This window comes from Schistocerca piceifrons, chromosome 1 (assembly GCF_021461385.2).
Source record: "Schistocerca piceifrons isolate TAMUIC-IGC-003096 chromosome 1, iqSchPice1.1, whole genome shotgun sequence".
Classification (NCBI taxonomy): Eukaryota; Metazoa; Arthropoda; class Insecta; order Orthoptera; family Acrididae; genus Schistocerca; species Schistocerca piceifrons.
In genome coordinates, this window is record NC_060138.1 from 1,030,978,108 (window position 1) to 1,031,001,128 (window position 23,021).

The 23,021-nt window shown below is 43.9% G+C and overlaps 1 protein-coding gene across 2 annotated transcripts in view; it reads left to right on the forward strand.

Annotated features, from left to right (window-relative positions):
• LOC124722631 overlaps nucleotides 1-23,021 on the forward strand; it is a 359,671-nt gene that overhangs the window by 252,837 nt on the left and 83,813 nt on the right. The window contains exon 1 of one of the 2 annotated variants that reach the window (XM_047247866.1): nucleotides 11,798-11,947. The exons of the other annotated variant lie outside the window; for it this stretch is intronic. Coding sequence (XP_047103822.1) covers nucleotides 11,922-11,947 — 26 coding nt within the window. The 5' untranslated portion in view covers nucleotides 11,798-11,921. Of the gene's footprint in view, nucleotides 1-11,797; nucleotides 11,948-23,021 lie in introns of those variants that run through there. 2 annotated transcript variants of the gene reach the window in all.

Here is a 23,021-nt window from a genome sequence, read left to right on the forward strand (position 1 = left end):
CATAGGTAGGAATGATCATCAAAATAAAATAAGAGAAAACAGAGCTCGAACAGAAAGGTTTAGGTGTTCGTTTTTCCTGCGCGCTGTTCGGGAGTGGAATGGTAGAGAGATAGTATGATTGTGGATCGATGAACCCTCTGCCAAGCACTTAAATGTGAATTGGTCCTGTTCAGTTCACTAGCAATTTGGCCTAAAAACTGGTCTTGACAGTGGACCATAAATCGAACAAAAATGGTTCAAATGGCCCTGAGCACTATGGGACTTAACTTCTGAGGTCATCAGTCCCCTAGAACTTAGAACTACTTAAACCTAAGTAACCTAAGGACATCACACATATCCATGCCCGAGGCAGGATTCGACCCTGCGACCGTAGCGGTCGTGCGGTTCCAGACTGTAGCGCCTAGAACCGCTCGGCCACTCCGGCCGGCTATATCGAACAGCTCGTTGTATTCGTCAAGATAGAGAAGGGAATTGAAGGAAAAAATATTTCCATTGTAAACCAAGTACACTTGCATATGTATCGAACACGTCATCGACATTGCTCTTTGACTTACACAAACATGAGCAAACACAGACACAAAACTTATATGGTTTAGAGAGTGATAGCTTTCCCCTACGAACAAAGAAAGGTCTAATCGCCGATTGCAACCAAGATATTTGCGAGGTTTTCTTTCGTTTTATGGCAAATGGCGGAACTGGAAATCCCGTTCCTAACGTTCTCGGTTGGGAATTGGTTACATTCTCAGCTTACTGAGAGTTATCTGAAGAGAACCGAGAACACTGCCTATTTCGGTACATTGTGGAAGATATAAACAAACCTCCACCGACATCTGAGCTCAGACGCCAGGAGTGACTATCGTTACGCTTCCACACCAGTCCGAATTTCTCTAATGCCATCGTCGCTGTCCTTTCTGGAAGTGTCTCCCATCTGAGTGTGTTGATGATTTCTGTGACGCTCTTCTGATAACTAAACAAATCCGTGACAAATCGTGCACTCCCTTGTTGAATCATCACTTCCTTCATTCGCCATGATAAAGTAATGTTCCAAATTGACGAATCACATTCAAAAATAGCTCACATTCGATTTTTATAAATGATTTCCCTCTGAACTGAATCCCTTGATGTATGACACTCCAGTGGTCGATCGACGAAGATGTGATGTAGTAATGGGAATCATCTATCAGTCCCTGCTTCAAGAGTTGATCAACAGTAGGCTGGAACCAGTCTGTCTCATATACAAACTACGTTAGGGAGCTTCAGCCGATTTATATGTTCTGTTGTTCAATGAAAACTCTAAAAACCGTAATTATCCGCAAACCGTTAATTCATGACCTTTCGACAATAGACGGAGTAACATACTTGCAGATCACTGCGGTGGTATAGCCGAACAGAGCAACATGAGCCCTAGTTCAGTTCACGACAAACATGAATAAACTGCAAATTCCCGACCTGAAAGTGACTCTAGGGAAGTCAATAGCCATCATTATCAAACATGTATTAAAACCACAAACTTTCAGCGAAATATCACGTGTAATATGTAACGTATCAACTATTTTCCGCTGTTCTATGGGCTAGTCCTGTCTTTGTACACATTATGATACGCTGCGCCCGGAATGAGTCTGTGTGATGTGCTCTGCATGTGCACTACTGGCCATTAAAATTGCTACACCACGAAGATGACGTGCTACAGACGCGAAATTTAACCGACAGGAAGAAGATGCTGTGATATGCAAATTATTAGCTTTTCAGAGCATTGACACAAGGCTGGGGCCGGTGGCGACACCTACAACGTGCTGACATGAGGAACTTTCCAACCGATTTCCCATACACAAACAGCAGTTGACCGGCGTTGCCTGGTGAAACGTTGTTGTGATGCCTCGTGTAAGGAGGAGAAATGCGTACCATCACGTTTCCGACTTTGATAAAGGTCGGATTGCACCCTATCGCGATTGTGGTTTATCGTATCGCGACATTGCTGCTCGCGTTGGTCGAGACCCAATGACTGTTAGCAGAATATGGAATCGGTGGGTTCAGGAGGGTAATACGGAACGCCGTGCTGGATCCCAACGGCCTCGTATCACTAGCAGTCGAGATGACAGGCATCTACATTCCAGATGCTGTAACTGATCGTGAAGCCATGTCTCGATCCCCGAGTCAACAGATGGGGACGTTTGCAAGACAACAACCATCTGCACGAACAGTTCGACGACGTTGGCAGCAGCATGGACTATCGGCTCGGAGACCACGGCTGCGGTTACCCTTGACGCTGCATCACAGACAGGAGCGCCTGCGATGGTGTACTCAACGACAAACCTGAATCCAGGTTCTGTTTACAGCATCATGATGGTCGCATCCGTGTTTGGCGACATCGCGGTGAACGCACATTGGAAGCGTGTATTCGTCATCGCCATAGTGGCGTATCACCCGGCGTGATGGTATGGGGTGCCATTGGTTACACGTCTCGGTCACCTCTTGTTCGCATTGACGGCGTTTTGAACAGTGGACGTTACATTTCAGATGTGTTACGACCCGTGGCTCTACCCTTCATTCGATCCCTGAGAAACCCTACATTTCAGCAGGATAATGCACGACCGCATGTTGCAGGTCCTGTACGGGCCTTTCTGAATACAGAAAATGTTCGACTGCTGCCCTGGCCAGAACATTCTCCAGATCTCTCAACAATTGAAAACTCTCCAGGAACTGGCTCGTCACAACACCCCAGTCATTACCCTTGATGAACTGTGGTATCGTGTTGAAGCTGCATGGGCAGCTGCACCTGTACACGCCATCAAGGCCATCAAGGCCGTTATTACGGCCAGAGGTGGTTGTTCTGGGTACTGAATTCTCAGGATCTACGCACCCAAATTACGTGAAAATGTAATCGCATGTCAGTTCTAGTATAATATATTCGTCCAATAAATACCCGTTTATCATCTACATTTCTTCTTAGTGTAGCAATTTTAGTGGACATTAGTGTATATTGATGAGCGAAAACATTTTCACTTCGTCCTTAATAGCGTCTTACAAGTCCTACTGCAATCCCGTTTGGCATAGATGCGACATGTCCTTAGTATGTTTCCGAAGGTATGTGGCAAAGGTAACGCAGTTCCCGTAAATTATGGGTTGATGGTTTGTAGGTGCCCGATAGCATCCCAGCTGCTTCCCACCGGGTTCAGGACATGTGAATTAGGTGACCGATACATTAACGTGAATTCGATATCATGCTCCTCAAACCATTATAGCACGATTCTGGTCTTGTGACACGGACAGTTATCGTCTTGGAAGATGTCATCGTTGTTAGGGAAGAGATCCAACATGAAGGGATGCTGATGGTCCACAGCTGTCAAGGTGCCTTCGATTACTACTGCAAGTATCATGGATGCCGAGATGAATATCCCCCATAGCACATTACTGCCCGCTCCGGCGTGCATACGTGGTGCCGCGCATGTTTCGAGCAGTCGTTCGCCTAGACGGCGACGTATCTGAACACGTCTGTTAATCTGGTTTAACAAGTAACGCGATTGTACCGACCATGCGATACGTTTCCATTGATCCACCGCCCAGTCTCGATGATCCCCTGCCCACTGCAATTGTAACTGTCGATGTCGTTATGGGATCACGTAGGGGTCGTTACTCCTGAGCCCATGTTTAACAATGTGCGCTGAACGATGTGCTCCGAAGCGTGTGTTCCCGCACCAGCATTGCATTATGTCGTCGGATTTGTCACAGATCGCCGCCTGTTCTGCTTCACAGATCGGGCAATCCTTCGTCCTCCACGTTCTGTGATGACGCGTCATCACCCAATAGCCATCTCGTGGTTTCACCGTCCTTCACCGCTTTCCATAGATTCTCTCGACAGCAGCACGCTAACAGCTGACTGACTTCACCCTTCCCGAGATGCTCGTTCCCAGGCACTGGACAGTAACAATCTGCGCTTTGTCAAAGTCTCTTACGTCAGTGGATTTCCCCATTTGTGACCCACAGAGTCGCTAGAAAAAATTCACGTTTGTCTCTGCTCCGCATGTAATCTTTCTTCAAAGCGTCACGTGCTCGAACGCCATTAGACGGCAATCAGCCTCGCAGTGGGCAGTGTTCATAATGTTTTGACTCTCCGTTGTATAACTACTAAGCCATATTGACTGGGTTTGTGTGTTGCGACAAGCAGTCATTATTCCAGGAACGGATACTGACACAATTTTGCTCTCTTTAGTGAAGACGCTGCGTAAAATTACCAGTTTGTCAGATGTTTTAAAATTCAGCTACCTCTAGGGGTCAAAATAGATTGATGGCTTGGTCACTGTGGGCAGAGTAGGTCGGTAGCTTGGTCACTGTGTAAGTTATGCCGAGTTTGCATTCCACTAAGGAATCGATACCTTGGTAATACAAAAAATGGTTCAAATGGCTCTGAGCACTATGGGACTTAACATCTGAGGTCATCAGTCCCTAGAACTTAGAATTACTTAAACCTAACTAACCCAAGGACATCACACACATCCATGCCCGAGGCATGATTCGAACCTGCGACCGTAGCGGTCACGCGGTTCCAGACTGAAGCGCCTAGAACCGCACGGCCACACCGGCCGGCCTTGGTAATACAGTGCGGGAAAAATAAAACCGCCCGGAAAATGCTTCATGCAGCTTAAGATGGGCTACCAACTTACATTGCAGATGGTGTATGTTGCTTTGCCTACCTTAAGACAACGGAAAATTATTTAAAAAAAAAAAGCCATACCACGCAAGAGTTAAGCTTTGGCGGCCAATGGCCAATGGCAACACAATTTTACCGTGCAGCTGGCAACAATAGCAAGCATGGGACATATCGATACAATGGTGAATTTATTTCATGTACTCCGTTGGACAGTAACTATGCTTCGCTGGCAGGTACGTGACAATACACGCAGATGTCAGCATTTCAGGGAGGCCGTGTAGTTCGGCTCAAACAAACTGGTTGGAGTAATCGGCGAATCGCTCGACATTTGAATAGGAACGATGGCATTATTTGGCGATCTACGCAGGGCTGGGGCCCGACAACCAGGAGTGATGGTGTGGGATGCCATTTCATTTCATAGCAGAACTCCTTTGGTTGTCATCCGCGGTACTCTTACAACACAGCCGTACGTCGACGACATTCTAAACTCCATTTTTGTCTACCACGGCAAGCCATCCTGGGCTTATACCTCAGCAAGATAACCCGCCCGCACCCGGCGAAAGTTTCTACTGCTTGTCTTCGTGCTCCCCAAATCCTACCTTGGCCAGCAAGGACACTGGATCTCTCCCCAGTTTATTGGCCACTTAGCTTACAGCAGAAATCGGTCAAGCTGATATCATATCAAGCACACTGGATTCAGAAAATTCGGTACTAGTTAACATTGTTCGAGATGTCGGTATAATATCTTGAAACTAGGTACCGAAACACTGCAAGATACCAATTTCCGTATGGAAAGACTGCAATAAATTCACCATTATAGAGACTGCGTCTGCTACGTTTATGCGTCCTCTTCTTGAATGTTGCTAGGCGATATGCGGTCCTCACCAGGCAGGACTGATGGAGAATATCGGAAAAGTTCTTAGATGAGAGGCTCGTTTTTAAATTGTCGCGAAACAGGAAAGAGTGTCACGGAATGATAAACGAGCTACTGTAGGTTTATCGTTGTGACGAGATCTTTTCACGAAATTTTAATCACCAACTTTCCCGTACGATCGCCAAAATATTTTGTTGACCCCCGTTTCTATAGCCAGAAATGACCGTCGTGATTCTATAAGAGAAATGATAGCCTACGCGGACAGATGTAAGTGTTCATCTCTTTCCATATTCTGTTCGAGAGTGGAACGGTAGAGAAAATGTCTGAAAGTGGTTCTACGCACCTTCTCCAAACACATAATTGTGAAATGCAGAGTAATCATGTTGAGATAGATGGAGAAATGACGTGAGCCAGAACTGCACCGCAACCGCGTATCAGATTAACTACTACCTGGATGGAAGTTTGTCCTTAATCACCTAGTCTCGATGCCAACGGAATTATGATCATCCTCGCGTCCTGTAAGTGGTTTGCAAACACCAATTTGGGCTAATACTGTGCCAGTTTTCTGTTTCACAATTCCAGCCTCAAATATTGAATTTCCAAAGAGGTTAAGATACGAAAACATACAACAGATATTTCAAAGGTGCCATTCAGATGACTGATGATAAAGGACCCACGGCATACGGAATTCCATTACGTACGAATCTTACAAATGCGAGAACAATCTTCTTCATACTTTCATTCGGCTTTGTTCCACTGTGAACCGGTCTGTTAACGATGGCCAGTCGCTCTCATTTGATTTGAAAATTACTTTATTTGATTTTGTGGCCGGATGTCTTTCTCAAAGATCGGCAATTCTGCCGAAGTTGAACATTTTACGAAACGTAGACTGTTAATCACATACCATATCCGTTTAAATTTGATAGTGTCTTAAATACGATTAATAAGGGATTTTTATCAAGAAAGTTAAAGGAAGGGTGGTTAGAGTTTAATGGCCCGTCGGCTTTGAGATCGTAAGACGTGGAGCAACAGCTCAGATGTACAAGGATGGGCAGGAAATCACACGCGTTATTTCTGCTGGTATTCGACTGAAGAAATTCTGGAAATCGCGGGGAAACTTACATCACGACGGTCTGACCGCAGTACGAATTCAGCGTTTCAGTCACAGCAAATACTAAATTTATTAAGAGCTCCCCCTCATGGGAAGTGTTCTCGAGATATATCAGACAGACAAAATACGATTTACACCCGAAAAATAGTGTGGGTCTTATAAAAACATTCATGAATTGAGGAGTGTAGAATAGAAGAAAAGCGAAAATGTCGAACGTTCCAAGTAAGTGCTAGATCTCACATTAAAAGGAAACGAAACCTCGCGATCAGGTGCTTAAGATCACGCGATAGTCGACCGATCGCCGTGTCATCCTCAGCATTCATCATCGCATGCGGTATGGAGAGGCATGAGATCAGCACACCGCACTTCCAGCAGTTGTCGACGGATTGACCTTGGAGCCGCTGCCTCTCAATCAGCGACCTCCTCAATTGGTATCACGAGGCTCAGCGAACCGCAGTCCACTCCTCCCACCAAGGAAAAATGCCTGGCAGTACCCCAGTCTCCCAAATGAAGGTCTGTCGCGTTAATCACTCTGCTGCAGCGGCGGATAAATCTCACATTTGTCAGGGGAGCCAAAAAACAATGTATCTCTTTTCTGTTTGTAGCTTTGTATAAAAAAGATTGAGAAACTTTTCTGATACTGCAGAATTATATCGTTTATCTCATCACTGCAAAAAAGTTAGACAAATTAGAAAATAAACTATTTATTAAGAACGTTCTAAGTTCCATACCAGGTAAATGACTGCTTCTAAGCTTTAATACGAAAGTTGGTGTTTCAAGTGTCGTTAATGCTGAGGCACTACATTTGATTTGTGACAATAAAAGTACAGAAATACAGCCGTAATGCCTTAACTAGTAGAACCGTAGTAAAAAAAACCATTTCTCATATATTTTAAAATTATTTACAAGAGAATGACAAAATTAAATTCAAGAAAATATCACTCAGTATTAAGTTCTGTTTCTTACACAACTCCATTCTTGGGATCATAAGTTTACTGTAGAACTCCGAGTGCTATTGAGGAAGCAATGGTAACAGGTAACACTGTCAAAAGGTCTTTCTGTTTTGCATCTGATAAACATGATTGTTCTTTCATATGAAATACTTCATGCCATACATCAGCCATGCTCTTTTCTCTTTTGAATACATTAATATTTTTTCATGCTTCTGTTTCAGGGTAAGAACTTTTAATAAGAGTTTGAATGTGGGACACTTAGATCACACTGGGTTTGAAGATCTTACAAGCATGCATTGACAGAATATTTCGGCAGCATCTTTAAAATCAGAGAAAGTTGTATGCACTAGAATTACAGCGAATGGGTTCGTAGTTTTGGCTCACTCAACAGTTTTGCGTAAATATTTCAGAACAAAGGCCTTGTTTACGTTTCTCCGTTTCTTTGTAATTGCAGAATCTCTGTCACAGCTCAAAAAGCTGTGCCTTCTCACCAAAAGCTTGTGTAGTAAGACTTGAAACCATCTCAGGCTAAATGAAGCATGGCTTGATGCAAGGCCCCTTTTACTAAAGGCACGCACCGTCCAGTAATGAATGTCTGAAACATTTTTTTTCCGTTGCTTAACACTTGGAACAAGTCTAGAGGCATCAAATAGAGTAGCAAGAACACTATACCGCTGAAAACGCGTCTTGTGACAAATGGTACTTAGAACGTTTGACATATCTACTCATCACGTACACTTATTAGCCAGAACATTATGATCACCGACCTACGAGGGCTATCCACAAAGTACATTACGTTTTGGAAATAAAAATAAATAAAGTATTGGATTTTTTTTAAATTATTGGTTACCTCTTCTTGAAGCTGTGCGTCGTCATCAAAACGCTGCATAGCCAACCACTTCTTCATTGCTGGGAATAAGTGGAAGTCGCTCGGTGCCAGGTCGGGACTGTACGGCGGATGAGGAAACAACTCCCACTTAAAAGATTCGAGAACTTCACGAGTGGCATTTGCCGTGTGGGCCCGGGCGTTGTCGTGAATCAGCAAGATCTTTGAGCCCAACTTTCCCCTGCGCTTGTTTTGTATTGCTCTTCTGAGGTTGTGCAGAGTTTGGCAATACCTTTGAGAGTTTATTGTAGTGCCTCTTTCCAGGAAATCCACAAAAATCACACCTTTTCTGTCCCAAAAGATAGTCGCCACGTGGTTGAAGGCGCAGGCGACCGAATTTTACGACGAAGGAATTTCCAAGCTCGTCCATCGCTACGATAAGTACCTTAATTTAAATGGCAACTATGTAGAAAAGTAGTATTTAAGTGTAGCTTTCATCTGTATATAATAAAAAAATTTCCAATACTTTACTTATTTTTAATCCAAAACGTAATGTACTTTGTGGATAGCCCTCGTATTTTCGATATAAACCCGCCCATGTGACAGCAGCGACACCTGGCGAGGAATGACTGCTAGTCAGACTCACGTATGGCGCATGTACGAGGGTTGGAACTTTAATGGTGGCAACTATTTATTTACAGCTCGTACAAAATAGATACGTGTTTCAATACTGACCTTCAAAGCAGTTACCAGCATTGTGTATAACCCGTTGCCAGCGATGTGGAAGTCGTACGATACTCTTAGCAGTACCAGTTGTGTTGACAGTTCGAGCGGCACGATCTATTGCCCTACGAATTTGTAGCAGTTCTGAAACGATTGTCGTGAAATGTTTCCTTCAGTTTAGAAATCGAGTTGAACTCACGAGGGCTTAAGTCAGGGGAGTGCAGTAGGTGGTATAGCACTCAGCAGCCCCATCAGTCAAACAAATCAGTAACAGCTTGCACTGTACGTGCTTGAGTATTGTCCTGCAAAATGATGGCCAGGTCCTGCAGATAGTGTCATCACTTCTGTCTCTATGCTGTTCATTTTTGGAACACAACCAATGACCAGCTTAGAGACAGAAGTGATGACACTTTCTGCAGGACCTGGCCATCATATTGCAGGACAATGCTCAAACACGTACAGTGCAAGCTGTTACTGATTTGTTTGACTTATGGGGCTGCTAAGTGCTATACCACCTACTGCACTCCCTTCACTTAAACCCTCGTGAGTTCAACTCGGTTTCTGAACTGAAGGAAACACTTCACGGCATTCACTTCAGAATGCTACAAATTCTTCGGGCAATATACTGCGCCGCTCGAACTGTCAACACAACTGGCAACGCTAAGAGTATCCTACGACTTCCATATCGCTAGCAATGGGCTATACACAATGTTGGTGACTACATTGAAGGTCAGTAAAACTTTGAAACACTTATCTATTCCGTAGGAGCTATAAATAAATAGTTGCCACTACTAAAGTTCCAACCCTCGTAGTATCAGTGAATGTGCTATTTGTGTGTAGAACGTGGATCTATCTGAGGTTGATCGAGGACAGATGGCGATGGCCTGGTGGTTCGGCGTGAGCATTTCGGAAACTGCACGACACGATCTGTCGGGTGTTCGAGGGGTGCTGTGGTGAGTGTCTGCAACACGTGCCGAAACCAAGGCGAAACCACGTACAGACGTCGTGGTGTTGGGCGACCACCCCTCATTACAGATGTCGGGGAGTAGGACTGGTAAAACAGGGCAACCGGTGAACCGTGGCGGAATAAATCAGTCTTTAATTCTGGGCAGAGTACAAGTAAGTCTGAACGCACACTGTACCGAACACTGTTAACGATGAGCTTCCGCATCCGACGACCCACGCATCTGCCAATATTAACAATATGACATCGGGAACTACGACTAAGCCGGCCGGTGTGACCGAGCGGTTCTAGGCGCATCAGTCTGGAACAGCGCGACCGCTACGGTCGCAGGTTCGAATCCTGCCTCGGGCATGGATGTGTGTAATGTCCTTATGTTAGTTAGGTTTAAGTAGTTCTAAGTTCTAGGGGACTGATGACGTCAGATGTTAAGTCCCATAGTGCTCAGAGCCATTTGAACCATTTGAACTACGACTGAAACGGGCACGTGACCTTAGGCACTGGACGTTGGCGCAGTGACAGAGCGTTTCATGGTCTGATAAATCCCGATACATTCTTCATCATGCCGATGGGAGGGCGCGAATCAGTCGTCTTCCAGGGGAACAGCTCCTTGACACGTATACTTCGGGACGGAGACAAGCTGGCGGCGGCTCCATTATGCTCCGGGGAACATTCATGTGGGCATCCATGGGTCCAGTGGAGCTCGTGCAATGCACCATGACGGCCGAAGAGTATGGTACACTGACTGCAGACTACATACACCCCTTCATGACGATCATCTTTCCTGACAGCTGTGGCACTTTTCAGCAATATAATGCTCTATGTCACAAGGCCAGGTTCAAGGAACGCAGTGACGAGTTCCAATTGATGGACTACCCCCACCCTCCCGAACTCGCCAGATCCGAATCCGACTGAAACATCTGGGATGTGATTGAACTTGGCGTCAGAGCTCATCGCCCCCTCCCCGTAATTTACCGGAATTAGGTGACTTGTGTGTGCAGAAGTTATGCCAACTCCCTCCAGCGACCTAACAAGTCCTCATTATTTCCATGCCAGGACGCGTCGCCGCTGTTATCCATGCCAAAGGTGGGCACACCGGCTATTAGATATGTGGTCATAATGTTCTGGCTAATTAGTGTATATATTATTTGTCAGAGTTTCATAGTTCATCGACAGTCCGTTAGAAATGAAACACTAACTCAGCCGGTTAAGAGCGAACAAAGGAAACGGTTGGGACTTTATTTAAGGAGCAGTCACCGACCGTTACTTTCAAGTGAATCAGGGAAAGTATAGATGATTTCATTCGATCGATCCCAAACCTATAAACTGGTTTCTTCCGCAAGAGCCGGTTACATTTAGTTCTCTGATGCATGTTCTCCGAATCCCTCGCAGGATAATTGGCGTAGCTGAATTGTGAGTAGTCTTGCCTGAAAGAAGCACTACCGGAAGCTTCGCAAAGTAAGTGTTGTGGTCCGAGATGAGCTCACGCCATCCATCAGCGACATCCTGTGACGCGGACTTCCCGAAATACACGTCGCACATCGCGGCACTTGGAGCGGACTGCACTGCTGCCAACATTCCCGCACAAAAATAAGATGGTAAGCTAGAGCGGCGAGGTGGATGGATCACTCAGCAGCGGGGGCCGCGACTGAGTCAATGGTCATCGACCCCCACGTGTGCACCTTGCCCACCGGCCGACAGAGTCACGTGGTAGATCGGCGTGGCCAACTGTACAGCGTGTAAACGTAGCGCGAGAGCTGCAGCGGCGGCCAGTGCTTCTCTTGGCGTCACAGTGACAACGCGCTCGCGTTACGTCCGGCCACCGATGCCTTCGGCGCTTACCGGAACAGGGTACGGTTTCCTTGCGCGCTCTGGCTGTCCCGTGGGACTGCGGGCCACTGCCTGCGACTGCCGCAGCTGCATGTCGCCACATCGCTAGTATCGTGCACCAATCGTAGCTGCTAGTACCTGTTAATTTTGACAGTCCTCAGCGACCGATCCATCTATCCCTTGCAACATTTACCAGGTGATCCTGATCTAGACAACGAATACCGTCAGTCACCAGTAACCCATTCATAACCTAGTGGTGCGAGGTACCGAATGGTTTCCAAGTAACATATCAGATGATGTGAAAGTAACAGGAATGTGAAGAAAGTAAGTTACTCTAAAACTGTTACCAGTATCTTGACGCAGTTCCACATAAATGCTGCGAAAGACGTGTTGTTTGTTTTGAAAACAAAAGAAATTTATTTTTAGCATGTTTAAATTTTTCAGGAAAGCGCAGTGCTTTGACAGTTTCAATTCTGCTAAAATTACTTTCCAGTATGATTTTATACTATGGATAAATATAAGTCAGACTGAGGAACTAAAAATTTTGATGTAATGTCTAGTAAATAATGTCTAGTAAAAAGGTAAATCCACGTTACATTACTGGCTCGAAGGCCCACCTGGAGGTTTTTGCAGTCGCCTAACATCCCTTCCCAGCGAAAAATGGTATATTGTCTTTGTGAGGTGTAACTTTAGCACTTTCATTGTTTCTGTACAGAGCAGGAAACTGCGACTAGTGCGTTTAGAGTTTGGCATCATGTTTTTGTTGTTGACGATAAGAGATGAGGAAGTGGGTGATGGTTCAAATGGCTCTGAGTACTATGGGACTTAACTTCTATGGTCATCAGTTCCCTAGAACTTAGAACTACTTAAACCTAACTAACCTAAGGACATCACACACATCCATGCCCGAGGCAGGATTCGAACCTGCGACCGTAGCGGTCACGCGGTTCCAGACTGAAGCGCTTAGAACCGCACGGCCACAACGGCCGGCGAAGTGGGTGAAGCGAGGTACCCCCATACAGCCTACCAAAGGGACCACCGTGCTCAACTTCCCTATCGCGAACAGATCACCATCAACAGTGTCACCTGACCGCGCTCCATGAGACACTACCGGGTGATCTGGAATTTAACTCAGAACATTGGTGCAAAATCTGTTGTTTGGAAACTGTACGTCACCAAATCTCTTCCCCTTGTCGGCCAAATACTGAAAACGAACATTTCTTCGACCACCAAGATTCGCCTTTGAGTGAAACGCCAATGCACAAGCGTGTATTAGCGACCGCTGTTGCATCTTGTCTACATGTGGGATATTGTATTGATAAGACAGTCACTCACCAGTCGTTGAGCATTGCAGACTACGTCGGGTCCCCAAACTGTTTCTCTAGTTTAAGTTCTAATAGGGGTGATTTGTCACTGCCTTCCTCTGACCTGTTACGAAGTGTCACCTGAATAGCATAGATGTGTTTATGCAGTGCGATGTCGTGTTCGGTCTATTGGTGAACATGGTACAGACAGGGTGAAACTGGTGCCAACACATGTCCTTCTCCACTTAGCAATATCCATCCAACCACTCGACTGACTGAGCACCGTCAACAGTCCCATATTCCTTCTTTCCTTGAGAAACTCTAGAGAGTTCGACGTTTTGACGTTTGCGCGTGGTCCGGCGTTTAGAAACTGTAAATCGCAACCTCCTCTTCCGGGGTAAACACTGCTTATGAGCGTTTTTTGACCTCCAGGATTCGAAGCAGCTCCCTCCGGGACAAACTCCACCGTGCTAGCATGCGTTAATGACTTTAGCTGCGGAGAAGGATTAAATTTCTTTCTGAAAACAGATTTTTCCAAACATATAAAATACATTATTGTGCTCCCGGATGTTGGCGCGTGATATTAGGAGTGAAAAGAAAGGAACCTACGTCTTGTTCATCACTGAAACATCTGAAGACGGAGGCCGTGTGAAAACTTGAGCTAGATTTCGGTGACACAAAATACCTCTTAAATCTGATTACGATGTCAGCATGAGACTGAGACACGAGCAGCAACCTGTTCGTAAGGGGAATGCAGCAAAGTTGTATTTCTTACAATTCCTTACGATCATCTTAAAGAGGTGAAACTTCCTGGCAGATTAAAACTGTGTACCGGACCGAGAATTGAAGAGGTAAACCTGAAAAAGTTTAAAACTTGCAGAATATCTACAAAAATCTTATTGACAAAAGAGGCGCTTGTATTGCATGAGGAAATGTGTGCACAAACAATAGTGGCAGCGTGATGCAGATTCACTGGGTATTCATTATAGGAGCCTTTTTTCTTTGAGAAAGCTCACAACAACTGATTTAAAATTGGATGTTATGTAGCGCATGTAAGAGGAAATATTGTTTCCTCTTTGCAGAAACTGTGTGCAGGGTCGGAAGATGCCACACAAAGGATGTAATGTTCAGCGACTTCTATGATCGTGTTATCAATAGCACCAAAGGTCTCCTGATCGTAACCGTTTTCATGTAGTTACCGGTGACATTATGGTACATAAGTACGTACGAACGTCAGTGGACTTCATTGGATACAGTGAAAGCAGCTACTTGGTGTCGTATGACAAAAATAACAATTGAAATTTTATTCAGTTCTGTGCATATTGTTGAACATCGTCTGCCGACTGTGACTATTGATCCCCATCAAATTTGACACGTGTGATCGTTGTTACACTGTCAACTGTGTTCCGCAATTACTACGGACACAACTGAAGCACCTCTTGTCGGGGAAAACTGTATTCATGGTAACAATGTTTTTTTTTTCAGTCCGAGGAAAAATACCACGTATCATGTGAAAACAGCATCGCTCTACTGATAATACTTTTCACGCTGTAGGTATCTTTTTGATTGCAAAAGGTTTTCATAACAAATATCTCGGCCTGGTTTGTGAAGTCAATACTTTCATTTGTGTCGATGAAACGTTTATATAGACGTAGTCAGCACACTGTTGTGCATGAATCTTAATCAGTAGCCTAGAGAACGTACGCTTCTGCTGTAAAGTTCAATTTGCGTTTATGATTGTCGTGAATTAAAAGAAACCGTTACTCATCCACATAGCTGCAGTTTCAGTCTCATAAACAAACGCAGTGAAACAACCGAACGGTGCCGTCAGTTCAAATGTCATTCGAGATGTATACACCTTTTATTGTTGTCTCTTATTGCATGAACTTAATTAATTCAAACAATAATATTAAACTCAATGTAGTGTAGCAACAGAAGTGAAACATTTGTGGAGCTTTACAGAACTATGACAAGGCTGTTTTGTTGTTAAGCAACATCTTTAAAATGCACGATAGATTTACGAATATACGATGTATAGTGGCACAATTCCTCCGAAAGCAAGACTAAATTCAAGTTTAGCCTAGTATTGAATAATAAATCTAGCAACAGCCCCGAGATAATTCTGATCATCTTAAGGTGCGCTTTCCGAGAGCTTTAATTAAGTAAAGCAGTTATATACTTCTGTAACTTTTAAAGATTAGCAATTGTGTCTTAAGGAACTTCAGAATATAAGTGTGCATTGCGCAAAACTTGAATCAGAATGTCAGTCAAGCTCGGCTGCGAGCAAATGTAAGGCGAAACAGTAGATCGTTAGTTATTTCACGTCAGAACCAATGAATGTACAGAACATTTATGCAGTGAGACTGTAATGTCACCAAGATATATTTACAGCAGCCAGTTCTGAATAAGCATTCTAAAAGCAAATTCTCAGTCCCATGAAAGTCAAGAAGTCAGAATTATCTTATCTACCGCAAATACATTATCAATCGCTTTTAGCGCAGACTAATCCTAAAAGTAAAGGGACAAGCGTCAATGAGATTTCCTCAATTTTAAATCCGTTCTTAAGTGCACTGTGTGGAATGTGCAGGTTTGTTCTTACTACGGCATATCCACGTCATCAGCAGATAGGAGACATCAAATATTCAACATGAACTCAGATGTAATTTTGTTTCGATTCTGAATTTTCGCTTGTCCTAGATCGTCGAATGACGAGCACAAAAACTAGGACAGCGGTGCTGTTCTACACTTCATACACTGGCCAGAAGAGGATATTGGACAGGGTATTCTGATACATTCTATAGAGAACTATGTGTCTAGAACAGCTAGGAAAACAGCTGTACCGTATTATGGGAAATGTGTCGACTACATTCTTAATCAATAGTGAGAGTATCTGAGATCAGGAATTCATCATTCGGCTTTAACGATCACTACGATACGCATAAAGGTAATGCCATACTCAGTTACATTTTGTACCAGAATTTGTGGTTTAGGCATTGGTAATATAACAGCTGATTGGCCACAGCATGATGTAACACATCAATCACAGTGAAAAGTAGCTAACGATGCAGGAAGAGTATAGATTCCAATTTCACGATTACGGCAGGTATTCGTCGATCAGGGCAATCTTGTCCAGATATGGTCAGTGCTTTTGTCCACGGTCCAGCACTATAGGTGGCAAAATTCATGATTTTCAGTTACAGAGGGCATTAAACCATCAACAGGGCGCAGCTTATCACCCCAAACTCCATTCCTATCAGCGGAGATGGCTTATGCAAATACGAGAGTTGAATGAAAAGTAATGCCTCCACCTTCGTTAACTGGGTTTGGATGGGAATATTTTAATAAATCAAACGCTGAAATAATCCTTAGAATGTGATATTTAATTACCATTATTCACTTTTCCACATAATTACCACCCAACTGGATACATTTCTGCCAACGATGAACCAGGTTTCTGAAGCCGTCAGGGAAGAAGTTGACACTCTGTTTCCGCAACCAGTCTCACAGTTCTCTCAACATCTTCATCAGAAGCATAATGACTCCTCGCTGATCGTCTTTCATTATCGGGAACAGATGGAAGTCAGACGGTGCTAAATGTGGACTGTATGGAGGATGCCGTACGGTGGTGAGATTCAGTCTCTGAAGTTCACTGACGTGGCACGTGAAGTGTGTAGTTTGGCTTTGTCATGCTGCAGGAAAACATTTCCCTTTTCCTTTCGGACCCTTGTTAGCCGTCGTTTCAGAGTTCGCAGAGTTGTGATGTAATGCTCTGAATTTATTTTTGTTCCATGATAACGGAAATCAACATGAATGACACCATCTGCGTCCCAGAACACTGTGGCCATGATTTTTCCAGCTGAGGTCTGCGTCTTGAATTTCTTTTTCTGGGGCGAGTCTTTGTGTCGATATTCCCTAGACTGACGTTTCGTCTCCGGGTCGTAATGGTGTACCCACGTTTCGCCTCCTGTCACAATTGAATGGAGAAAGGCGTCATTTTCATTCTCATAACGCGAGAGAAGTTCACGGCAAATTTTAAGTCTGTGCGCTTTCATTTCAGGAGTCAGCATCTGGGGTACCCATCGTGCACAGATCTTGCGATAGCCAAACAAAGCAATAATGTGTTCCACAAGTTCTTGTGAAATGCCGATTGTGCTTGCAGTTTTTCTCTGAGTGATACGACGATCGTCCTGAATCAATCTGTCAACATTTTGCTTGTGAAACTCGGCGGTTGCTACCACTGGACGTCCCACTCTTTGACACGCAAGTTAGATGTTCCCGCCCCAACGTCTTTAAACTTACTCGCCCAACGACGCACAGTACTCCCACAACACAATCACCATAAACTGCTTTCCTTCTTTGATGAATCTCCTTTGGGGTGACACTTTCGGCTGTCAAGAATTCAGTGACTGCACGTTGCTTAAATCGCACTGACCGACCCTCTGGGCAGGGTTCCATACTTCACCCTGTAACAACACAATCGTTCAATGCTAAGGCTTCCCGCCAACTGGAGCTGTAGAGAAGAGGCTACGGAACAACCCAGTACCTGCCTCATACCAATGCTGCCAACAGTTGAAGAGTGGAGGCATTGCTTTTCAGTCAACCCTCGTATGTCTACGGTACGCCTTTTACTGGCGATACAAATCTTCATGGTCCGAAAATATTTGGTGTAGAGACATCGTATATGGAATAACACAAAATTCAAGTTTGTTTTGTTCTCTAAATTGTTTCGATTTAATGTAGAACGTGCAACAGTTGAGTTGCATCCAGGAGAGCATGATACGCGTAACGGTGACATATTTGGGAGTGAAATATTCCAATTTTATAGTGACAAACTAATAATTTGAGGAAGCAAGTTGGCATCTTGCACGGAACCATTTTTTCGTAGCTCGATTTTAGAGGATTGTAATCTCCAACATTTTGTGCTGCTGTACGTTATATTAGTACTTTTCCCATTTTGTGAATAAAAGTGCTGACGCACGTGCAGATCAGCTGGTAGATGACATACTACAAGCTGAACGTACCAAAAATAGTACCTTGAAAGAGATTTTGCACAGATTTCAACTACCAACATTACTATTCAAGTGTGGGTGACTTCTTTCTTGAGGACTGACAAAACATCCGTCGGCAACTCGTTTTCATCAATACTGAATGCATGCAATACACATGCCAAACAGTATAGTTGTTTAATGCGACGACATGGCCTGTTTTGGGACGGTAATGTCTCAACAATTACAGAGCGCCTACGGCAGTATATCCCAGTATATTGTATTTTAATTTGTAATACCTAGACAGATCGACTTACTGTATTGAATAGCGAGTAGATTGTGTTATTATACCTGAAAATTCTTTATACTGCTCATCACTGGATCCAGTTGGTATCGCCCTATACAAGAAAAGTTCGGCGCTGGACTCATCAACAATTTTGATAATTTCGTAATCTACATATACTTCTGTACAAATATTCCGTTGACATTCTTCAGTGCATGGCAGAGGGTAGGTTGCGCCAGATTAGTAACGTTCTGTTCCATTCCATTAGCGTAGTAAGCTAGGGAAAAATACCAGTTCATATGTCTATGTATGCATGCTGATCACATCTTGTTCTCACGATCCTTACGTGAGTTAGCTCACTTAAAAATGTCAAGGACTTTAACAGTAAAGGCTGTTTGTCAGATTCATTGGAAGTCTTGTCGTAGTCGAAATGGTTCAAATGGCTCTGAGCACTATGGGACTTCTGAGGTCTTCAGTCCCCTAGACTTAGAACTACTTAAACCTAATTAACCTAAGGACATCACATACATCCATGCCCGAAGCAGGATTCGAACCTGCGACCGTAGCGGTCGCGCGGTTGCAGACTGAAGCGCCTAGAACCGCTCGGCCCCTCCGGCCGGCCCTTAACATTAATAAACATTATGTAATATCATAGCCAAGTACTTCCGACTGATATAAACAGCATCCTTCCACGCTGTATGTAACATGTTGATAACTCATCTCAAAAGGAAGTTAAATCGTATAACAAGTGAAGTTGCTCATAAAGGGCACGTTGTGTTATCGTATAGTTGGAGAAGATACGCATCAATGAAACGAAAAGCGCCTGGAGGTACCACTAACATCTGTCAGTAAACATTACTTACCAATACGTATCTTCCCTGAGCGCTCCAACAAAACGTGATAGCTTGATCTTCTTCTACATAAGGCGTTGTCCTTTAATGTGACATGTTTACCAGAAACATTCAATTTAATGATGGAAATGGAATCTTAGGTTCTTCGATGCTTGTTCTCTGTTTTAGACAACGATAAAATTCATTTTAAATTTACTTGTGATTTCTTTGCACTTGCCTCGATCATTGCCAAAGATGACGATGATGTTTGGTTTGTGGGGCGCTCAACTGCACGGTCATCAGCGCCCGTACAAAGTCCCAATTTTTAAACAGCCCAATTTTTTGTAAACAGTCCAGTCTAGCCACTGTCACGAGTGATGATGATAACGATGAAATGATGAGGACAACACCAACACCCAGGCGGAGGAAAATCCCCAACCTGGCCAGGAATCGACCCCGGGACCCTGTGATCCAGAGGCAGCAACGGTAGCCACTAGACCACGAGCTGCGGACCATTACCAAAGAGGTTACTTTGTCTGGAGAACTCAGGCAGAGGTAGTTTCAAACTGTTTAGGAGGTACAGTTATTCTAGAGCCCACGCCTCGTTCTGAAAGTTAATTTAAGGGATTTAATACTTTCGCTGATAACCACACGATTCATCGCCGTTAGTTACCAACTTTTGCACCTAAATCTACAATTTGCAAACGTACACAATGGAGGGCAACTTTTATTGAATCGCAGATCACAGTTTCAAATTCACTTGCAGAGCGTAAAAAAAGATGACTGTGTCTATGCCTCTGTGAGTTGTTAGTGCTCTGATTTTACCTTTATATTCCCTACAGCAATAATATATACGAAGCTAAAATACGTTCGCTTATGTTGCCCTGAAACAAAAGTCACATTCGGCGACTTTCTTCGAGTTTCTGCCAGTCCCGACTTCTTTCCTCTCTGTCTCCTGCTGACACAACTTGAAATGGTTCTGTCACTATTGAACGGTACTCAAGTATAGTCTGTGTAAAGGATTTATATGCAACAACAAGACACTAGAAAAGTACCAGTTTCAGACGAATGACCTCAAGCATCTAAATTTCGTTATCTGCCACCGAATCCAAGCGACAATTATATTTCACATCTCCATGCGCGCTAGCACCGAAGTACTGTGAGGTTTGATTGTTACTCATGAACCGTATAGTCAAAGGCTACTACGATGCTACGATTCATGACATACATAGCAGATTTGTCAAGTTCTAATCTAATTTCACTGTCTATTTTTATAGAACGTTTCCTCGTACATAACATTGCATTAAAAAAATTAACAGACGTAAGACGCTACTGTGAACGTAGACATTCCAACAGGTGTTGTTTGTTGTTGTGGTCTTCAGTCCTGAGACTGGTTTGATGCAGCTCTCCATGCTGCTCTACCCTGTGCAAGCTTCTTCATCTCCCAGTACGTACTGCAGCCTGCATCCTTCTGAATCTGCTTAGTGTATTCATCTCTTGGTCTCCCTCTACGATTTTTACCCTCCACGCTGCCCTCTAGTACTAAATTTGTGATCCCTTGATGCCTTAGAATATGTCCTACCAACCGATCCCTTCTTCTAGTCAAGTTGTGCCACAAACTCCTCTTCTCCCCAGTTCTATTCAATACCTCCTCATTAGTTATGTGATCTACCCATCTAATCTTCAGAATTCTTCTGTAGCACCACTTTTCAAAAGCTTTTATTCTCTTCTTGTCTAAACTATTTATCGTCCATGTTTCACTTCCACACATGGCTACACTCCATACAAATACTTTCGGAAACGACTTCCTGACACTTAAATCAACACTCGATGTTAACAAATTTCTCTTCTTCAGAAACGCTTTCCTTGCCATTGCCAGTCTACATTTTATATCCTCTCTACTTCGACCATCGTCAGTTATTTTGCTCCCCAAACAGCAAAACTCCCTTACTACTTTAAGTGTCTCATTTCCTAGTCTAATTCCCTCAGCATCACCCGACTTAATTCGACCACATTCCATTATCCTCGTTTTGTTTTTGTTGATATTCATCTTATACCCTCTTTTCAAGACACGGTCCATTCCATTCAACTGCTCTTTCAAGTCCTTTGCTGTCTCTGATAGGATTACAATGTCATCGGCGAACCTCAGTTTTTATTTCTTCTCCATGGATTTTAATACCTACTCCGAACTTTTCTTTTGTTTCCTTTACTGCTTGCTCTATATACAGATTGAACAGCATCGCGGAGAGGCTACAACCGTGTCTCACTCCCTTCGCAACCACTGCATCCCTTCCTTGTCCCTCGACAGGTGTAGCAAATTATGAAATAATTTGCTTCTGATACAACGAGAGTACAATTTAATACATGACAGACTTCGTATTAATCTAACTGGTGACATCATCCTTACAGCAGAGCTCAAGGACGCGCGCGGCATGTGCTGTGTTGCGTGTGGCACACCTGCAAGAGACTGTATGTAGTAAACGCTCTCTTGATAGCAGGAAGTACCGCCGCTCGTAAAATTACGGGTTGTGCTCAGCTGGAATCGCGCGATGAGTGTACGAGAGAAGACAGAGGAGCGCTATACAAAATTGTAGACCACTATATCTGTCAGTGCTATGGCAACGTTAGGAGAAAGAGTGCGGTGGAGTGAAGGTGTAAGCGCAGCGGAACATAAAGCTCTCTGGAAATCATTTTCCAATAAAATGTTGAGAGAAAGGACCATTCTGTTGAAATAGCGTTTCCCTCAGATTTCGATTTATGGGGAGCTACGCCAGCATCCACGGAGAAACTCGTCTATTCTTTCCACCAGCCGACCGTATGCCTTTAAAACACCGGCGTGGCTGCAAATAAAGTTTCTAACAGGAAGCTAACAATAATGTAATTTTGTGTTTTACGCTGTAGCCTACAGCCTATTCATTACCAAAGGCTCCATTGCATAGCTTATATTTCGATTACGGAGTGGTCTTTTCAAACGATCATAATATGGCAAAGGCTCACCAGATCGAGGTTCAAATGGTGGCTCTGAACACTATGGGACATCTGAGGTCATCAGTCCCCTGAAACTTAGAACTACTTAAACCTAACTAACCTAAGGACATCAGACACATCCATGTCCGAGGCAGGATTCGAACCTGCGACCGTAGCGATCGCGCGGTTCCAGACTGAAGCACCTAGAACCGCTCGGCCACATCGGCTGGTCCAGATTGAGGAATCACGCTCTCTCCTGTCCTGTATGATTCTTCTTTTCCTTTTCCTTTGCGTCTATCAAACGTTGCAGACAGTATATCCGCATCATACGGGAGACCCTGTCACGAGAATTCGGAAAAACAGTTAAGCCAATCAAAGCCAAATCACGGAACCAACGTGAAACCATTTGTATTAATTTTTATTCCAGAATATGTCCGACCGCATTTGCTCCACAAAGAAAATTATCCAGACTTAATTTCTTCGACCCACGTCAGAAGCCTAAGGGATAAGCAAAGGTTAAGTAATTGCAAAGCAGGGTCAGCTTTATGGAGTATCGTTACATTCACACCACAAAATTGTGTTTTGAAATGAACTGGTTATGCCATTAATGATTTAGCAATGTTTTCGAATTAAGGAAGAGGGGAGGTCTGGAAGAGCATCTTAGGTTTATTGGGCAATAAGTACGTCATATTGCTTGAACGGTGAAGATTATTTTTACAATTATAA